Source organism: Argentina anserina, chromosome 4 (assembly GCF_933775445.1).
Source record: "Argentina anserina chromosome 4, drPotAnse1.1, whole genome shotgun sequence".
NCBI classification, from domain to species: domain Eukaryota; kingdom Viridiplantae; phylum Streptophyta; class Magnoliopsida; order Rosales; family Rosaceae; genus Argentina; species Argentina anserina.
Genome location: NC_065875.1, coordinates 27300575 through 27320062, shown reverse-complemented (window position 1 = coordinate 27320062; position 19488 = coordinate 27300575). Strand labels below are relative to the sequence as shown.

General features: G+C 38.9%; 3 protein-coding genes and 1 pseudogene across 4 annotated transcripts; 2 read left to right on the top strand and 2 right to left on the bottom strand.

Moving 5' to 3' along the window:
- Window positions 1–306: 306 nt before the first annotated feature.
- Window positions 307–3797, bottom strand: LOC126792519 (inositol oxygenase 1-like; annotated as a pseudogene).
- Window positions 3798–4731: 934 nt separating this feature from the next.
- Window positions 4732–9400, bottom strand: LOC126790541 (tobamovirus multiplication protein 3-like). Its single transcript, XM_050516820.1, has 11 exons — window positions 9018–9400; window positions 8788–8878; window positions 8622–8674; window positions 8437–8529; window positions 8268–8339; window positions 6870–6942; window positions 6743–6788; window positions 5827–5890; window positions 5676–5729; window positions 5309–5386; window positions 4732–5199 (listed from the first exon to the last, which is right to left on the bottom strand). The coding sequence occupies exons 1-11, from the start codon at window positions 9195–9197 to the stop codon at window positions 5107–5109; spliced, it is 897 nt and encodes a 298-aa protein (XP_050372777.1). The 5' UTR covers window positions 9198–9400; the 3' UTR covers window positions 4732–5106.
- A 1857-nt stretch (window positions 9401–11257) lies between these two features.
- Window positions 11258–14845, top strand: LOC126791111 (uncharacterized). Its single transcript, XM_050517515.1, has 6 exons — window positions 11258–11478; window positions 11780–11936; window positions 12231–12827; window positions 13345–13822; window positions 14189–14270; window positions 14366–14845. The coding sequence occupies exons 1-6, from the start codon at window positions 11428–11430 to the stop codon at window positions 14567–14569; spliced, it is 1569 nt and encodes a 522-aa protein (XP_050373472.1). The 5' UTR covers window positions 11258–11427; the 3' UTR covers window positions 14570–14845.
- Window positions 14846–15342: 497 nt separating this feature from the next.
- On the top strand, window positions 15343–18837 carry LOC126790657 (putative pentatricopeptide repeat-containing protein At2g02150). Of its 2 annotated transcripts, none has more exons than XM_050516983.1 (3): window positions 15343–17999; window positions 18125–18246; window positions 18461–18837. In XM_050516983.1, exon 1 carries the CDS (start codon window positions 15474–15476, stop codon window positions 17772–17774), a length of 2301 nt encoding a protein of 766 aa, XP_050372940.1. In that variant the 5' UTR covers window positions 15343–15473; the 3' UTR covers window positions 17775–17999; window positions 18125–18246; window positions 18461–18837. The 2 variants fall into 2 exon arrangements, with proteins under 2 accessions (XP_050372940.1, XP_050372941.1); XM_050516984.1 differs by having other exon boundaries at window positions 15343–18038.
- The last annotated feature ends 651 nt before the right edge of the window (window positions 18838–19488 follow it).

Sequence of the window (19488 nt, the reverse complement as noted above, 5' to 3'; positions counted from 1 at the left end):
ACAAGTGATATGTAGGCTATAGAGTTCAGACTCATTACACACTTCCATGTGCCTTCAAGCAATGAAAGGCTTGACCTTGATCACAAAACAGAGAAAAGAAACAAAGTTTGGTACTTGAGAACTTGAGAAGTACACAGGTAGTTCTGCATTTGTAACTTTGGTTGGTGTATGAGAAATTAATGGGGCATTATCCCATAGATTTTACTTCAAAGGCAGGATTGTTGTTACACTGGTTCACTCACAAACTCAAGTAGAGAAGAAGGTAAAAGCATCTTCTTCTGGAATAAGAAACATAAAAAGGGATACAAAAAGAAAGCACATAATATAGACGAAAACGGAGAATCAAATTTCCTAAATCCGGTGTCTTTATTCAGCCGCTACCATTTATTTTCTTTACTGATGCAACCTCCAAGTTTCACCATCCCAACTTTGCAGGAAAGTAGTTCTCCAGAAAAGAGAAAAGAGGTTAATTAGAAGACATAACCATCTCAATTAATAAGAACCTTGATAAGAGCAGGAGGCTTTTACCTTCTCAATTAGAGAGAGATAGTAGGGCTTGACTTTCTCAACATCAACTCGAACTTTGCTCTTACTGTAAAGGTCATACTTGCTGCAACAGAAAACGACAACATCAATCCTATGTTTCTTATATTGTCTTTATATACCTCTACTAGGTTCTCAAATGGAAAATGGAGATATTCTTACTTGAACACTTCAAGCCACTTCAAAATCTCAATGTCCTCTTCATTGATCAAGTGCTTATATGCCCCTGCCCTGTGTAAAGCTACAACACAATTGTGATCCATAGACCATAAGTCATGAATTATAACCATAAACAGAACTTTCATGTAGCATAATAGCATTGTAGTAAGGAATAGCCAATTTTACACTGTACCGTAAAACGAATGGTATCTGATGATGAAAAGACCAGCTGAAGGAAGAGTATAGTTATTCTCCTTGGCCACCTGGTGACAGGGTACAGACACGACAATCATTACAAGATTTTGGAGACATTATGTAGTGGAAATTTAGATGGATGGTAGTGCATGCACAATGGAGAGATTGGGAGGCTTGGCTAATATGAGTGTACCACGTACATGTAGTCATCGTGTCCCCATGACATCAGGACATTGTTAAGTCCACAGCCTACTGAGTATATTCCACTAGGTGTTATAAGCAGGATTGTTGTAATCAGGGTTTTCCTGGAAATGCTGCAAGGACAAACCTACATGATGTTAGAAATTATAATAACAGAAACACATGGATCAAGCATTGAATCTTTTCACACTTCAAAACTGGTTCAAGGTAGAAAGTTACTGAGAGAAAGACCTTGTGAATTGACTCATCAAAGGCACAACCAACATGAAATGTGTCTCCCAGGCCGGCCCTGAGGGATTTGAGGCCCAGTGCGAAGAAAAAAAAAGGGCCCTTACACAAAAAAAACCATTTTTTTGGAGGTTTGAAACCTAGCAAAGTGCAATGCTAGGAGGCTCATCCCCTAAGAGAGAAGAAGACTAATCGGCATGGGTCAATTGGAGAACACGATTGTGTGGTGTGTAGTTTTACTTCATTAACTATATTAAATTTATTATCAATAAACAAACAAACAAACAAAAAAATTAGAATTTTGGGCCCTGGGCCTAATGCGGTAGCACTCACTGCCCTCACTCAGGGCCGGCTGGTGTCTCCTGAAATAAGTATATGCTCTAGATTAGTTTCAATCTAGTAAACATTAACAGTTTGGAAATGGCAATCAATCCTCACCGACAACAGCCCACTGTGGAAGCTCCCCAAAAGCAGGAAGATGAAGCACCTTTCCAAGATCTAAATTCCATGGAAAACAAAGAAATTGTAAACAATTGATCCACATCTAATTAGTTAGATACTCAAGTATGAGAAATGAAGTATGCAAATTAAAACCAGACCATGGATTAGGGAAGTTAAATGCAGCCAACCTTCTTTGGGGAAGTCTTTTCTGATAGCTTCAGCAGTCTGCAACAGATGCTCAATCTGAGGTTCATCCAAATCAGGATCACTCTCATCCACAACATCATTCGAAAGCTCACAGCATTCCCAAATGCTCATTTCCACCTTGTCCAATTTTCCATATTCTTCCCTCATCCGCTTCACCTGCATCAGTTTCAAACCAAATTTCATTTCAAACCACAATGTCCCACAACATAAATCATTAGCACAATCAGGAAACCACTCTGCAGTTAATATTTGGCTTACAAATTCGACACTTTGGTTGATGTGCTGGACTCGGTAGAATTCCTCAACCCCATCTCTCCTCTCACTATGAACATTATAGTCCCTGCATTGTGATCAAATATTAATTAATGATAGTTCATGTTCCTAATATTCTTTCTTGATTTTTCAAGAACTCGTCTTAGAATGCGCATCTTAATAATCATTATATATGGCTTATATATGAGCAGGTATCAATTCATAAGAAAATCATAGAAGATCAACATGTACACACTCCGTTCTGTTCAATATATGGTCTAAATTCAAGTGATATTCATCAAAGTAGTATAGATGATAGCTAGGGAGAGAAGAACAAGACCTAAACGTGTGGCCAAATGCGTTGGTGGTCGGCACCACAAACCCTCCGCCCAACACCAGTTCGGGTTCATTTCCGCTCTCTTCGAAATCGACCTCCTTCTCCTCCACCTCAACTGCTCATCAACGCCAACAAATTTCAGTCACATAAAAAAATACACAAGTAAAATCTCAATAATGAACAAAAACGTACACAAAAATGAAACAAGAAAATAATGATCACCATGATGATCGTCATCCTTCAGACTCAAACACGCGAGATCTAAAGAGAAGAAGAAGGAACAATGTAGGTGGTGGTGGTGGTGGTGGCATGGTTGGGATGAAAATGAGGGGGAGCAATATATAGTCGGCCGGGAAAGTCCTTCCCTGAGAATTGAGGGTAAGTGAGTCCTTGACTGAAAAATATGTATCAATCGCGCGCGTTTTTAACGAGCTGTCAGCCATTTTCCTTGTGGGGACCACCGGGATTGTGTCGACACGTCGGTGCTGACTCAGCTATCAGTGTGGGGGCCCGCGTGACGGGAAGGGGTGCGTCACCGTACGTGCGGTGGGATTTGGACGGTAACGTTGTAGGGTTGAGGCCCAAGGCCTCGTTTTTGGTAAACGGTTGGCGATGTCTGTATTATACTGTCAGCTAATTTGACTTACCTCGTATGGTAACTTTACATTGCAGTAACTTAATAGTACTTAACCAAAAGCTTGCCGAGATGTTCCCTATAAATCAACATTTATGGCCTAAAGATGATAGTTAGAACACTATCGATCCAGGCTGATTTCGTGGTTTTAGTTCTAGGCAAATCTGAAATGTATTCCTCTAAGAATCACGAAAATTAAGTCAGGTTGGATCGGGTAAAGAGTCATCACCATATATCTATGATTTAAAACACGAACGGCTAAGATCATATCTAATGCTTCAAATCAGGCAAGTTCTCACAAATGCCTCCCAATAGTATCATCTAGAAAGCAAAGAGAGGCTTGCGCTGTCATATATTAGTGTGAATCCGAACTAATAGCTCTCTCTCTCACTACATATCATATAGTGTTCACATTTGGCTTTATTTCCCAATAGTCTCACCACTCAAATCTTTATCAGTGAAACTGTCTAGTTCAAGAATAAGACATAAAACTTGGACCCATGAATACAATTAGTACGTACCTAAATGAAGTTTTGAAATGATATCGAGAAGCTCTACCAAAAACATAGAACAAGTCTAACAATTGTACACGAAATCCATGTTCACGGTTCGCCTTTAAAATAAACAAACTACAAATTTATAACGTCACTGGAGCTGTAGAAGAAAATTAGAGCACATAAATAAATTCAAATCGAAGAGGGCAATCGGAGTCTTAATTTATTGAACGGCAAAGTGAACTATCAATCATGGCAATGTTCGAGTGCATGTGGAACTCATTGTAGAATCGAGAACGGGAAATGTATCATCTTGTGGAACTCATTGTAGAATTGAGAACGAGAAATGTATCATCTTGAGTAAATCATAAGCTTCTGTGTGGTCCGTCCAGAATACATTAGGGTTGAATCAGAATGACATATTTCTCTAATGTTAAGCCCATTTCTTTCCATACACCATAATCTTTTCTAACGTTGGATAACCTACCATTCAAGCTAGAGTTTGGTAAAATGAGTAAAACCTACCAGTCAACAACAGGTTGACATAGATTGGTAAAGGGAAAACATGAGGCCTTTCCATCACATAAGTCGATCATCTTAACTCCCTCGATCCAATCTCAGCTTCCTAACACAACTCTCCTTCCGGCCATTGCTGCTCAGCAAGATATCACCGGCGAGATTTTCAGGTGCAAATCAGGGAGGCGCTGCTGATAGGCACTCGAAATTATTCTTCCATGGAGCAAAAGAAGCAATCATGTCCTCAACGCACGGTATGCTCCCTCTATCTTGCATATACTTCTTCCTGTATTTCCATTTGCTGGGATTCATTACCAAAGCGTTGAATATAATCAGATGATTCAGATCAGAATGAAATACTTCATTTCGTTTCCTAACACAGCTATTCACACGGAAACTCTATTGCAGATAATCGATCACAACACCAAATATAGATAATCGATTACAGCACCAACTAACATAGGATACTAAGATATCAGAACATTTCAAAAATAAAAAGGTATCAGAAACGAAAAACACCAGTATGTTGTGAAAGCAGTTGCACCAATAGACATGTTATTGATTACTTCTATACCAAACATACAGAAATACAATTTTTTTTTTTGGCACCAGACGCTGTTTGAACAACAAAGCACCAATCGGATGATTTGAAGACATCCAAAACAAACGACCATGATACTAACACATACGAGACAATCCTTAAAAGGTCAATTCTTTTTAACATATTTACCACCCCTGCTAGGAATAGAAATTTCCCAGTACAACAGTTCCTGAAAGCACAGAATGGTCAACTTTGTGTCGCCCCTTCATGATTTTTCTGTCCTCCAATGTAGGTAAGTATCTCAAAGCCGATGTATTCATAACTGCCTCACCTTAGTTGCTTGATTTTATTTTTGCCCTCAGCGAATAGGATGATATTGTGTGATCCCACGCTTTGGAGGCAACTTCCTCAGGATGAAAAGAACCAAAGAAGAAGGCAATATCTCCACCAACTAAAAAGATAGCAGATGAAGTTTAAGGATCATTAATCTCCAATCAAGCTCAAGCTTAATGACTAAGGAAGAAATTCTAGCCAAACACAACTCTAAACCAAATGCTTACCAAGTAATATATCAAGTTTAGGACTGGGTGATTTAAAACATCAAGGTCTGCCGCTTTGTCAAATGCACATAAACACATCTGTAGCACAAGAGTTTAAACCATAGAGAGCTTATGTGAGGAATTCATAAATCAGATCAAACAATTCAGCTCAAGCTTCAATTAGCTCTAGTTAATCAAAATCAATATTGAAACGGCCAGTTGGAATAACATCCCCAAGTCACAAGGTATATGAATTCAACAGTTCTTATTGTGCATACTGTTTCATTCATACTGTTTTGTTGGTTTAAAACCTAGATCTGTTTTACGCTTAACAACATCAAGTTCATCAAGTAGTATACATTAACCCCAAAAATTCAAACTGACTCACCATCACGCATCTGACAAGGAAACAAGTAAAACATATGGTTGTCACATAGCCAACCTACCAAAGCCAAAAAGGCAGCAATTAGAACATATGTTCACCTAAATATTATGAAAAATTATAGCCTCATTCGAAGAAAAGAAAAGAAGGCAGTTACCTCTTGCAGCTTCTTACGTCTTCCCTTTGACTCCACAGGAAATCTCTGCAACATCAAAAAGAGTCTGCGAATACCAGCAAAGAGTGGCCAAATGTAAGTACCATGCCAATATATATAAAAAATGCATGTCATACTCGTATTCTTTACTTTACTGGACGTTCTAGATTAGAAAAAAAAAATGAATGGCCTTTCTAGGTACAGACAGCTGCTAAGCGACTTTGGTGGAAACTTTCTATAAATTGAACATAATTTTCATTTTTTGCCGAAGATACCTCAAGGTTAAACCACCAAGAGTGAAATACTTTAATGCATCACTTCAATGAATCATAGACAAGAAAGACAACCATAGCCAAAATACAAAACTAGCAGTCACTTTCCTCATTTTTTTTAGCGACAGCCTATTACTCATTAGATCAAGTATCTACGTGATATTATACTGAAGACTCAACACTTGCATATTATGTCCCTACAACATTCATGAAAGGTGGCATTGAAATCTTAGAGCAGGTTAAGGATAAAGTTTGATTAAGTTCCAGCCAAATAGATAGAGTAGGAGTAGGATTAGGCAACGAATTGTCATTGTATACAGTTGATTGTATACTCCAATTTGGTAAAGGGAGCAGGACAGGCTACTATGGTAGACCATATTGTGGCAGACCCTAGGATAATTTGCAAGCATAACAAAAGATTGTAGTGATCCCAGTGTACTGATATGACCAACACCTAATCTCAAGTGATCCCAGTGAACATCAATTTGAGCTCTACTGCCGTACTTTTCCCTTTCATTTGAGATAGTTTTGCAGGTGCATATATTTTACGTTAGAAAATGTAAACTATATGCAGAGAGACTGTGCACCTATTATTATTTATATTTCCCAAACAGAAAAAAAAAACCAGCAATGCAGAGAGCATATACCTTCCACCATACAGAAGAAATCCCAGGGCAGCAAATAAAGAGACACCTGTGCATACACGTGTTAACATAAAGGATCAAAAGATACACAACAAACCCAAAAATATCAAATTTGGTAGTGAGGAAACACCTGCAAAGAACATTTTAGATAAGATGACCACGACTGGGATAGGCTTCCAACAGAATATCAACCACATAGTTATCTGCAACAGTTGAACAAAATAACAAAGATTATACAACTGATATCAGTACTATTGCGGATACAACAAGTACATCCATAGATAACTCAAGTTTCAGTGTTCTTCTTGACAGACTTCCAGGATGGAAAAAATAGATACATGAATAATTTAGATGAACTTTCACTAGTCAAATAATTGAGGCCAGTTGAAACAAAATCATAATGTAACGAAACATTTTTACTTTTTTAGTGAACTAAAAGAACCTTGAGATGAGGTCAACATTGTCCTTGTGTCTGCAAAACCAGTTCTATTGCAATTGTAACATTTGAATGAAAAAGGACAAGGAGACTAATATAGAAACAAAGAAATGCTAGTGTCCCCCTTTACTGTTATTGTCTCTTACTTTCCCCATATACTTGCATGATGAAAAGGAAGGAAACCTGATCAATGCTAGATCCAAATCATCCCATTTGTTAAGTCCTTTAATGCAGTAACGATGGTGGCGTCAAGATACACAGGCCTATTGATAAAATTAAGTAGACTATCCAATCCAGCATGACACTTTACAAAACAATCAACTTATCTGTTTCACGAACACATTTAATACTGCTGCACGTTGGGTGCTTTTAGTCAACTTTAGTGAAAGCTAGAATATACAACTGTGTCAACTAACTAACCCATTAACCCATCAGGCCATCACCTGTTGTTACTTCCTCCCCTTAATATATCCCTTAAACAAATTGGCTATATACCTTGGGAGCATCCAGTCAAAGCAGAAACAAACCATGAGATCCTAACCTGCCGCTCCAGGCCACAAATTATTCACTTGCCAAATTTAGTATCTTATGCTAATTAGCCAATCATTCTCTAAACCAATTATCTGCTAAATCCAGAGAACAGAATGTTGACATCTGTTTGCTATTTTACATCTATATCTGTAAATCATTAGTTTGCATCTGTGAAAGGATAACAGTTTAAGACCTATTCATGAGAAAGTGAAATGTGACATATGTCATGAAAATTCCCCTTCAAATGTAGAAACCCCACAATTGGTCTCTTCATGTTTGTATTTATTACAATCATTCTACTTGGTAGACTCGCTTGCTAAACTCTCTCTTATCATCTTGCAAAAATTGCAGCCACATGTATGACAGATTCTTCACGTGGAAATAAAAAGAAACTTGCATCAAGAGAAACGGAACAAGTATCATGAAAGAAATGACAAAAGATGCTGCACACTAGATAGTTGCAGTTTCATTTTCAGAAAAATTGACTTGCATCCAAGTAGAGTGCCAAAAGCACATTCTGTCGAGAAATGAAAGTGGAATGAGTAGAGCAGAAAATTTCACCTGAACTACATATACGGCAGCATTGATGGTAAAGAAGCTCGGTCTCAGTCCATCAGTAGAGACAGCACGCGCCTGTTCAATGAAAACATTCAGCTCATAAAATTCCCACATTCCTAAACCAAATAAGACAAAAATCATGCACTGATGTCTGCTGTCAATGAAATATAACCTGATAGTAGATTTCAGCCCAGAAGAGAACCAGAAGCGCATAAGTCGTAAAGAAAGCCAGACTCGGCATATCAAGCAGTACATGTTGGACAATCTACCAATCAAAACCAACACAATCTACACATCAGCAGCCACTAACACTACTTAAACACAAGAAAATGACACCAATTATATCGAAAATCTAACCACTGGATGCAGCTTCTGCACTTGCCGGCGAAAAACGAACACTGCTGCTCGGACTGCACCATCAAAACAACACAAACCGGTCAGTAAAACTATTCCACCAACAGCAACAACAATGAGTCAATTTTCTCAGAGCCTCAAAATCGAAAAAGTCCGAAAACCTACAAACCTGCATTGACAACGAAATTGAGAAAGTGGAAGACCTTCTGCGTGGTCCAGCCGTACTCCGGCACCCTCACTTGTATCCTCACCAATTGAACCTAACCATTTCCCCAAGCCAAAACCAAATTTCAACCGCCAATACTATCAAATCCAATTCCTTCCTACACAAATTGAAGCGCATATACATGTACACACAGATATATATATATATATATATATATATATGAATTATATTACCAGAGCAACGACGGCGACGATGCCGTAGAGGACGGCGAGGCCGTGGAAGATTCGGTCCTGCCAGAGCGGCGAGGCATTGACGTCGTGCCACCAACTCGACGAGTCCTTGAGATTATAAGCCATCACCGCCGCCGCCGACTCCACCACGCCGCCGCCGATGCTTCCGCCGCCTCGCGCCATTTCAATCCGCCGCGAATTCTCTATGATGACGTAATCACTATTCTTCGCATTAAAATCTAAACGGAAAGGGATTTGGTTTCGTGTGAAAATTTGTGATTGAGAGATTTGGGAGAGAAAGAATCAAAACCGGAAGCTCATCGAAGTTTTATTGCTTCTTTGTTGTTTCTGTTTTTTTTTTTTTTTTTTTTTTTGTTGCTGGAGAATTCCAACTCGGCCGGCAAAGCAAGGGAGGGAGCCCGAAGAGGAATATATTTGTTGGGCTGGATAAGGCAGTAATGGGCTTAATCATTGATCAACTATGGTCCTTATCTGGAGACCCGTGCCTCTTCTCTTGCGTTACACGCGTCCATTCGCTTTTCTGAGACACTATTATTCGAGAGTGCGACATTGTTGGAATAAAAATCAAGTTACTTTGACGCATGTGAAGTGAGATAAATGACCCGATTTATGCATTGCGACACAATGTCTGATCAGTTATTAGGTCGAACATGAGCTGTGGAGTACAGTAAGAATTATTAGACAGTTATGTATAATTACTTACGGTTACACCCATAATATTATTTCAGACTACTCATTCGCAATTTGTTTTTTCTTGACTGACTAGGTGCCTTGCATGCTAAAAATTTGAAGACCGAAGATCACACCATCCTGTATAATGTTGGAAAACTCCTGACAACCGGTTTAACCATACAATAGGAAAAAATTACGTTAGAATTTTAGATGAGTCAATTCTTTATATGATATATGATGTATGGTTACTTAAATAATTTTGTACTTGATGTATGAAAATAGACAATTTGGTGCCTGAAGTTTTCATTTGTAAGCCATTTTGATACTTTTGTCAATTTTGATCATGTTTTCAGAGTTATTTTCGTCATTGTAACTCTAAACTTCTAAAATCCGGACTTTGCTTCGTTCTTTTTTCCTATAATTACCTCTCAATTATTTCCAAAAAGTTGATATATCTATTTCACTTAACATTCACTTCGCATATATCGAAAATAAAAAATTCTTAATTTATTTATTGCATTCTAATTATTTTCCCCAAAATATATAGATATTTTTTATGCAATCTCAATATATATATATATATAATAATTACTAATAGTAATTTAGATGTGACATCTATATTAAGAAGACATAAATTTAAGTATATACATAATAGATCTAAGTATAGAAGTTGTATCAAAATTTTGGAGATAATTTAGAGTTAATTTTGAGATAATAGGAAAAAATGAAGTAAAGTGTGAATTAAAAAGTTTAAAGCTAAAATGACAAAAATAACTAAAAAAATTATCAAAACTAACAGAAGTACCAAAATGACTTATAAATGAGAATTTCAGATACTAAATTGTCCATTTTCATGCATCAGATACTAAATTATCAAAATAGTTGTATATCATGTACCAAATAAGACATTTCCCCATTTTATATATGTAAAAGTCTAGGCCATGTGGTTACGGACTTCTCTTACTATATTTTAGGACCCGATTCAGGTGTTGCATAAACTAATGGGTTTGAATGGTCAAAAGAGAAAGTAAAGGATCATATGAACTGAATGTGGGTCTTTTACTCGATCAAGTCATTATCGCTTCATCAACTCCGTTTTGATCTAAAAAGAATGTTTTTGTATTTCAATCTTCAATGCATGCAAAATGGAAGCACCAATTAGGATCCCCCTTCTTTAGAAAAGGGTCCCTTTCATAAGTTATAATTTTACAGATTGTGAATAATTTCATAGCAATAATGTCACAGCTAAAAACAAGGTCTTGATCTGTGGAGCAGTCAAGGGATAGAGGTCATAGAACATAGAAGAAGCATAGGGATCACTGAGAGAGTCATCTCAGCCCATACCCTTAAATTGATGAAGAAAATAAGGGATCCAATGAATTATGGTCCCTGAATTAGTGAGAGCATTGCCCTATAATTTATATGAATGTCCTCCAAATAAAGCAAAGCTTGCTACTTTCTGCTTCTGGGTCCTATTCCTTTTTGTCTGTCAAGCTAAATAAGAGAGATGGACCTGACTCTCTTCACTGTGTTTGAGTGTACCATATACTGACTTGTGAAATCTCATAATGGCAAAACTCATTCACGCATGACTGAGATTGACAGAGATTGAGTGAAGATTCTACCACTCATTCAAGCATTTGCATGATGGGCACGCCAAAGTTTGTAGCTTTTTGAAGTCCAAATCACCAAGAAGAAAAGAAAAAGAAGGAAACCCCAGATGCTATCACAGACCAGTTCTATGGATTACGAAATGATCCAAAAGCCTCAGGTGCCACTTTTCTTTGTTCTTCTTCATCTTCCGCATAATGTGCTTCATGCCATTCATCTTTTACTTTACAAATGTTGTTGTAGTATGTTGAGAGAGATAATTACAAATGAAGCATCGCTTTCAAAGTTTGTCTCTTTTCCCCAGTTCAACAGTGTTAAAGACCCAACCTTGTTTTGATCTGTCAGTTTCCAGGGACCCAAATTTTTGGCTCAAAGTTTGTGTCTTTCTGTTGGGTTTTTGGGTACAAACCCAGATACCCATTTCAAAGAGCTTGTTTTTAATGTGAATTATGGAAGTGCAGGTTGGTGGTGGTAGTGGTAGTGGTAGTGGTAGTGGGGGATTTTCACCTGGGAAATTGAGGAATATGCTACTTGGGGTAGAGAAGAAGAGGAAGGAACAGGAAGGTTCGGATTCTACTTTCAATTTGAAATCTCAAGCTTCTGGATTTGAAGGAACTGGTGAGGTTCTTCTAACAATCTTTTAAGATGGTGGTTGGTTATTTCCTGTAGTAGCTGGTTTTAGAATCCTCGATGATATTTACGTCAAAAGCTCATATTTTGAATGATCTTCAGTTCTATAGAGACAATAGGCAGCATTGATTGTATTTGCACTATAGTATATGTGAAATTATGTCATTTGGCTATTGAGTGCTGCAAAAGATCAGATCTTTATACTATGTTTGGCAGATAAGCTTAATGCAAACTAAAAGAAGACATAAGAAATGGTATGTTTGACTAAATCTAGTGTTGCAGGTGGTGCTGATCACTGCAAAGATGTAGATGTTGTGAGTGTTCATCCTGAATGCTATACTTCAACTGCTGCGGATTTATCAGGATCAGAGATGATGAATGCCCGCATGTTGAAGGATAATGCATCAGACAATTTTAGAGCTAGGAATCAAGAAGACTCCTCGTTGGATTATGATAGTGGACATGATGCAATGAGTGTGTCCGCTTCCATTTTCGAGTTTCAGAAGGCAGAAAGGGGCACACAAAGACTGCCTCATGCACCTTTCTCCAAGCCAGCGCCATCAAAATGGGTTGATGCTCAGAAGTGGATAGCAAGTCCAACTTGGAGCAGGCCAAAGAGTGGGCAAGGAGTTGGATCGCGGAAGGCGGGTAACATATGTTATGGGAGTCGCCAACCGATGACAAAGGTTGTTGTTGAAGTTCCAGATCCAAAAGGAGCTAACTGTGAAGAGCCAGATACGAAACGAATTGACACAAATCAAGCTAGGACGGAAAGTGCAGGGCAGAAGTTTGTTAGCTGGGAGGCTGACCCATACCCCATTGCTGATTCCTATAGCAAGCCCGTGCTCATGATTGAAAACTCTGTTGGAGAGTCAGCAAGTAAGAATGTTCTTTCTCCTTTTCATTTCTCTGACCAAATCATCCACTACAGATTAATCTTTACAGCACTGCAATCAAGCTAGTCAAGTATATACTTTATCATGTGTTCTGAAATATTGTAAATACTATCAATCTCTTTCAATTTTAGTAAAAGACTAGGAGTTGTTGATACTTAAATATGTTAAGGTTCAGTCATTTTGGCGTGGACAGAGTTCGGTTGTTACAATTTTATAAGAAAATAGCCATCAAGTATGTTTGAGAATAATAGATGGTCATCATATCGGTGTCCTTACTGCAGTTCGGTAGGGAATAGAAAACTAAACACATCTCAACTTTACCTAAGAAAACTGATGAAATGGGTCATTGGACTGAGAAGTGAGACATGTGTGTTGCCTGGGGATCCAATATATTATCAGAATGTTAGGGTGACCAAGGTGCTTGTATTTCTATGAATAAAACTTGTCTTTGCTTGCATGTTGATATCTAAAACACTACAACTTGCACATGATTTTTGCAGTCAATCTTAGCCGTCTTGATTCTTCTGGAGCTTTCCATGGCACGACAACAGTTATTCCTCCCCCTTCAACAGCAAGGTCTGTGTCCATGAGAGATATGGGTACAGAGATGACGCCAATTGCTAGTCAGGAACCTTCAAGAACTGGAACGCCCGTGGGGGCAACAACACCAATTCGTAGTCCAATCAATTCAAGGCCATCTACTCCCACCAGAGCTGCACATGCGTCATCTCCAATTGCTCCATCTATTATTAACCACATAGATCCTAGCAAGGAGCTGTCTGAGAAGGAGAAAACTAGGAGAGAAATAATGGCTCTTGGGACACAGTTGGGTAAGATGAATATTGCCGCCTGGGCTAGCAAAGAGGAGGATAAGAATGCATCAACATCAGTGAAATCCACTTCATCAGAACAACAAAGTATTATTGAGACACGTGCGGCAGCATGGGAGGAAGCTGAGAAAGCTAAATATTTGGCTAGGTCAGTAAATTCATGCCCTGTTGTGCTTTCTTCACTGGCTTCCATGCTGATGCCCCTAGAATACTAAATGTCGTAATCTCTATATCTGTAGGTAGAGATAGCTCAAGCTCTAGATGCATTATCTAATAAGCATACTATAGAATTACCAAAGTTGGGAAAAGTCTGAAAACTGAGTAATGTTGCAATGATAGGAAATTTAGGGAACATTTTAAGCATATATCTTTTTGTTTGAATACGTCAGTGGGGAAATGATAGTTGAAATGACTCCATCGACAATTGTCTTGCTCATGAAGCTCATAATGCTTTGCTTGCTCTATCAGTCTGTCTTATATCCACTTCTGTGATCATAAAAATGAAATTTCCCAGGTTCAAACGTGAAGAGATGAAAATCCAAGCGTGGGAGAATCACCAGAAAGCAAAAACAGAAGCAGAGATGAGGAAAGTTGAGGTATTCTATAATGAGTCTCAGTGAGTTGTTAGTAAACTCTAACTGTAATTGATGGAGTCTCCAGGTTCACTGTAACTGACAGTTGTTTGTTTCAGGTAGAGATTGAAAGGATAAGGGGACGGGCGCACAGCAAGCTAATGAATAAGCTAGCAGCCGCAAGGCATAAGGCTCAAGAGAAGCGAGCAGCAGCGGAGGCAAAGAGAAACCAGCAAGCTGCAAAAACGGAGCAACAAGCTGAGCACATTCGCAGAACTGGCCGAATCCCTTCCTCCTTTTCTTGTTGGGGCTGGTACTCTTGATGTTCAAGTCACTTTCTTCGGTGGAGGGCTTTTGTCCGATTTTGCATTTATGTATGTCCACGGCTCCACGCTTATACCTGTGCAGCTGTGCTTATGTACATGAGCACAGTAAGATCTCCACTCATGTAGAAACGTAAAGACTGATTTGGCTTAGTAAGCCTATATAAGTAGCAACTACTTAATGCAAGTGTCATTTGCCTTTCCATTTTGTGTCTGGTCCTTATGAGTTATGAGATCAAGCATGTTTGAAGATGAAAGCATCCACCAACACCAACAGACCAGTCTTTTTGACTGTTTCACCCAACAAATATATAGTTTCGACTTCGACCTATTATATCACCATCTAACCGTAAAACTCTCCCTGTAATCGACGCTCTCTTATTTCTAACAAAGTCTTCACTAAATGACCCAAGAGATTAATGCTTAACTATAATAAGACGTAAATCTAACTTTTCAAGGGTGATTGGGCATGAATCTCTTAGTAAGTTAGTGGCCGAATGAATACTACAGAAGAAGAGTACAAAATGCGTAGTAGATTTAATTTATAAACCTTAGCAAACTATGATAACTTCTGTATTTCAGTTGGAAACCATACAAGTACCTCATCAATTTCCACCTGTCCAAAACTCCAAATGATTTGGACGCCCCAAACGGGCCTCCATTTTGGTCTGGATCAGAAAAACGCCGACCCGGCCTGTACCCTTTTCTGTTCTCTCTATTCAGTCCCAGTCCAACCTCTGAAGCTTTCCAGAGCTCAAAAATCACGTCCTTAAACCACTACTAGTACTACCATAAACCCTAAACAGAGAATCCACCTCCCTCTTTCTTCACCATCCCAAAAAAACCCAGAAAGCTATGAGTGCCCATTACTCACCTTCATCTCTACAAACCCACCTCCCTCAAAATGAAGCCAACTGAACTCGAAGAACAAGAGATGCTGTTGCTTCTTCGCAATCTGTACCACACAAGCTGCAGAGTCACCTCTCTTCGAGTAAGACCCAAATACCCATCATGTAATTTGTGTTATATCAATGCAACATCATCATCATCATCATCGCCTTTGGTTTGGTTCACAAGTTTCTTGTGTATTACTCGTTTCCCATTCGTCACTAAATCCAACCCTGACATGGTTCTAGACAATCTAAATGCCGAGTCTTTGAGTCGAATTGTTCAGCAGGACTATTGGGACGACCCCAGAATTGTTAATGTGTTTGGTTCAGCCCTGGCACCGATTAGGGTGTCCAGCTTCTTAGTGGAGCTGAGGAAAGATCCCAACTTGGCTCTGAAGTTGTATAAATGGGCGAAAACCCGGACCGGTTTTCGCCACACTACTGAGTCTTATTGTGTTTTGGTTCATGTACTTTTTGTTGGTAGGATGTATAGTGATGCCCATGAGGTTATTAGGGAGTTGGTGTTGTTGAGCAGGGGGTTGCCGGGTTTCCATGTGTTTGATGGACTGTGGGAGACAAGAAATGTGTGCCGGCCGGGGTTTGGGGTGTTTGATGCATTGTTTAGTGTACTGGTTGAGCTGGGAATGCTTGAGAAAGCAAGTGAGTGTTTCTTGAGGATGAGGAAGTGTAGAGTTTTGCCGAAAGTGCGGTCTTGTAATGCCCTTTTGCAAGGGTTTTCGAGGTCAGGGAAGGGGAATATGTCGCGGCAGTTCTTTAAGGATATGCTTGGAGCTGGGATTTCCCCCTCTGTTTTCACATTCAATATATTGATTGGATATGCATGCAAAGAAGGTGATCTGGAAACTGCGAGCAGCTTGTTTGCACAGATGGAACAGTTGGGTCTTATCCCTGATATTGTGACATATAATTCTCTTATTGATGGATATGGAAAGGTTGGACAATTAGATGATTCAGTTTGCGTATTTGAAGAAATGAAGGGTACAGGTTCTGAGCCTGATGTAATAACTTACAATGCTTTGATTAATTGTTTTTGTAAATTTGAAAAAATGCCTCAAGCTTTCAGTTTTCTCCGGGAGATGATGAGTAATGGCTTGAAACCAAATGTCATTACATATAGCACGCTGATTGATGCCTTCTGTAAGGAAGGGATGATGCAAGAGGCAATTAAGATTTTTATAGACATGAAACGAGTTGGTCTTTCAGCTAATGAGTATTCCTATACTTCTTTGATTGATGCATGTTGTAAAGCCGGAGATTTGAGCCTAGCACTAAAGTTTAGATATGAGATGTTAGAAGCAGGAGTGAACTTGAACATTGTAACTTATACGGTTCTACTGGATGGCTTGTGTGAAGATGGGAAGATTGAGGAAGCAGAAGGGGTTTTTAATGAGGTGCTGAACTCTGGAATTATGCCTAACCAAGAAATATGTACTGCCCTTGTTCATGGGTATGTTAAGACTAAGAAGGTGGAGAATGCATCAGAATTATTGAAGGAAATTAAGGGGAAAGGCTTTAAATCAGATATGTTACTTTATGGAACCATCATATGGTTCCTCTGCTCTCAAAATAAAGTCAAAGAGGCTGAGCTTGTAATCAGTGAAATCAAGGATTGTGGTTTAACTGCAAATCATTTCATCTATACAACAGTTATGGATGCTTATTTCAAGAGAGGAAACACCATTGAGGCACTCAATGTTCTACAGCGCATGCAGGACAATGATATTGAGGTCAGTGTTGTAACATATTGTACACTAATTGATGGTTTGTGCAAAAAGGGGTTGGTCCAAGAGGCCATCAATTATTTTAGTACAATGTCAGACATTGGTTTGCAACCCAATGTTGCAGTTTTTACAGCCTTAATTGATGGTCTTTGTAAGAATAATTGCATTGAAGCAGCTAAGGAGCTTTTTAATGAAATGCTAGACAAGGGTATGATTCCAGATAGAACTGCTTATACCACTCTAATAGATGGGAACTTAAAGCATGGAAATCTTGAGGAAGCTTTGAGCATGCATAGAAGAATGAAAGAAATTGGTATGGAGCTTGATCTGCATGCATATACTTCCTTGATTTGGGGGCTTTCTCACCTTGGTCAGATGCAACAAGCCAAAGCATTTCTTCATGAGATGATTGGTAAGGGTATAATTCCTGATGAGATTCTCATTGTTTGTCTTGTAAGAAAATACTATGAGCTAGGGAATGTGGATGAAGCCATCAAGTTGCAGACTAAATGGCGAACATGGGGTCTAAGAGCTGGAGCTTCTAACTCTGTGACTCCTAAAGCATGCACTTGAACTGGGCAAACTGATGATTATCGTAGCTTGTTATTGAGTTGATATCCAAAAGTCCAGGTGTCACTATTTGAATCGGTTTCTATCTGGATAGGACAATATGTTGCAGAAGTTGTGCTTCGTGCCGCTGATAAACTACGACAACATCCATGGAGACATATTAAAAGCTTCTTCATGGTCTAATTAAGCAAACTCTGCTACTTTCAAAACCTCAATCTTTTTTCCGGGGTGAGCTTTTATTCCCTGTTCGGGTGTATCATAAATCAAGTCAGTAAAACTAACCTCCTCACATCTGCTTCTTGAATCCTTTAAGCTGCTGTATCATAAACTGACTACTGTAAAACACATGGCAGCTGGATATTCGGGAGGGATGTCAGGGCTAACATGGAGTCTGCAGCGTGAAATTAAGGAGATGAGTGACCCAAATGAGGTGATCTGGAACTGAATGATGCTTTCGGCGAGCCACACTATCAAGGTTTTAATCTCACTCTACATATTAGATTAATACTATGATATTTTGCCTGGATGTGGCCCTTTCTTCAAGCAGCTAAAAGCCTAAAACGAGACCTTTAGTTGTTGCAGTTACAGTTGAAATACTGTAAGCTTTGGATAAGTTACTTCCCGTAGCACAGATTTACGATGGATTAGTATTGATTGTTTAACTACCATCTAATAATATAATGATACAGATGGCAGGAGCAGTGATAGTGTTGTTGTTGCACAGCGACAGTAGTTCTGAAGAGGCATGTTGTGGTCGGGAGTTTAATGTGTGATTTAGGAGTGGAATTGGAGACCAAGAGTGGTGTTGGAAGTACGGCTGTATTTCCACGGTGGTGGCTTGGTGATGCCAGTGACAGTGATGTGGTACATTACTTGAGGCAGTGGAGGGGTATCTCTGAAAATGAATGTTCAGAAGAACACAGATATGGCCCTCACTTCCATCTTTTTTTTGTTTCTGATTTTATGCCATTTATGGGGTCAGGTCTTTACCTCCCCGCCACATCATATACAAAAAATTGGATAGCTTCCATATTCTTATCATTTGTATGCAAATGCAATCAGTGTACCTCAGATTCAATGATATGGTTCAACCATTTTCCAAAAACTGAGTTTATTCCATATTTTTTCTTATATATATAACATAGATGTTTTATTCCAACAAACAGATCACAATCTCTGCCATCGGTTTGCGGAGTTGATGGTTTTATTTGCATATTGCATGCATTGTGCCATTTATTAGCAGAAATCTCGGACTGTTGTGATTGCTTAAAAACAGCTGCAGAACTGTATTTTGTAGTCACAGTTGCCATCTTGAAAATCTAAACAGCGGTGTGCACAATCAGAATCCGACCAACATGGAACTCCAATTTCGAGCTGCATCCCCGCTTCATTTCCGGCAAAAACCTGCGAAGTTGGTGAACCTGCGCCACCATACACGGCAACACCAAAACATCAACATAAATTTCAATGTACCAGGGGAAGAGATAGTAAGAGAGACTAACATGCAATAACCAGGAGCATGACAAAGAAGGCCATTTTCGTAGTCGACATTCTGATTCTCTGAAAGCCACAATTTCCGTTTAGTTAGTAAGTGAAGATACTGTTGTTATGATAATTGATTTATAGTACTCGATTTGATTTGGTCAAGGTAAAGCCAACTATGGTAATCAACGTAATTCAATTCCAAATATCTCATTTTGCTACCCAAAGTAATGAA

Coding starts and splice junctions, on each gene's coding strand:
- LOC126790541 (XM_050516820.1), bottom strand. CDS start 9,197: ATGGCGCGAGGCGGCGGAAGCATCGGCGGCGGCGTGGTGGAGTCGGCG. Junction 8,675..8,787: donor CAATTTCGTTGTCAATGCAG/GTTTGTAGGTTT, acceptor TTGATGGTGCAG/TCCGAGCAGCAGTGTTCGTT. Junction 6,943..8,267: donor CTGCCGTATATGTAGTTCAG/GTGAAATTTTCT, acceptor CAACTGTTGCAG/ATAACTATGTGGTTGATATT.
- LOC126791111 (XM_050517515.1), top strand. CDS start 11,428: ATGCTATCACAGACCAGTTCTATGGATTACGAAATGATCCAAAAGCCT. Junction 11,479..11,779: donor AAATGATCCAAAAGCCTCAG/GTGCCACTTTTC, acceptor ATGGAAGTGCAG/GTTGGTGGTGGTAGTGGTAG. Junction 13,823..14,188: donor AAAGCTAAATATTTGGCTAG/GTCAGTAAATTC, acceptor GAAATTTCCCAG/GTTCAAACGTGAAGAGATGA.
- LOC126790657 (XM_050516983.1), top strand. CDS start 15,474: ATGAAGCCAACTGAACTCGAAGAACAAGAGATGCTGTTGCTTCTTCGC.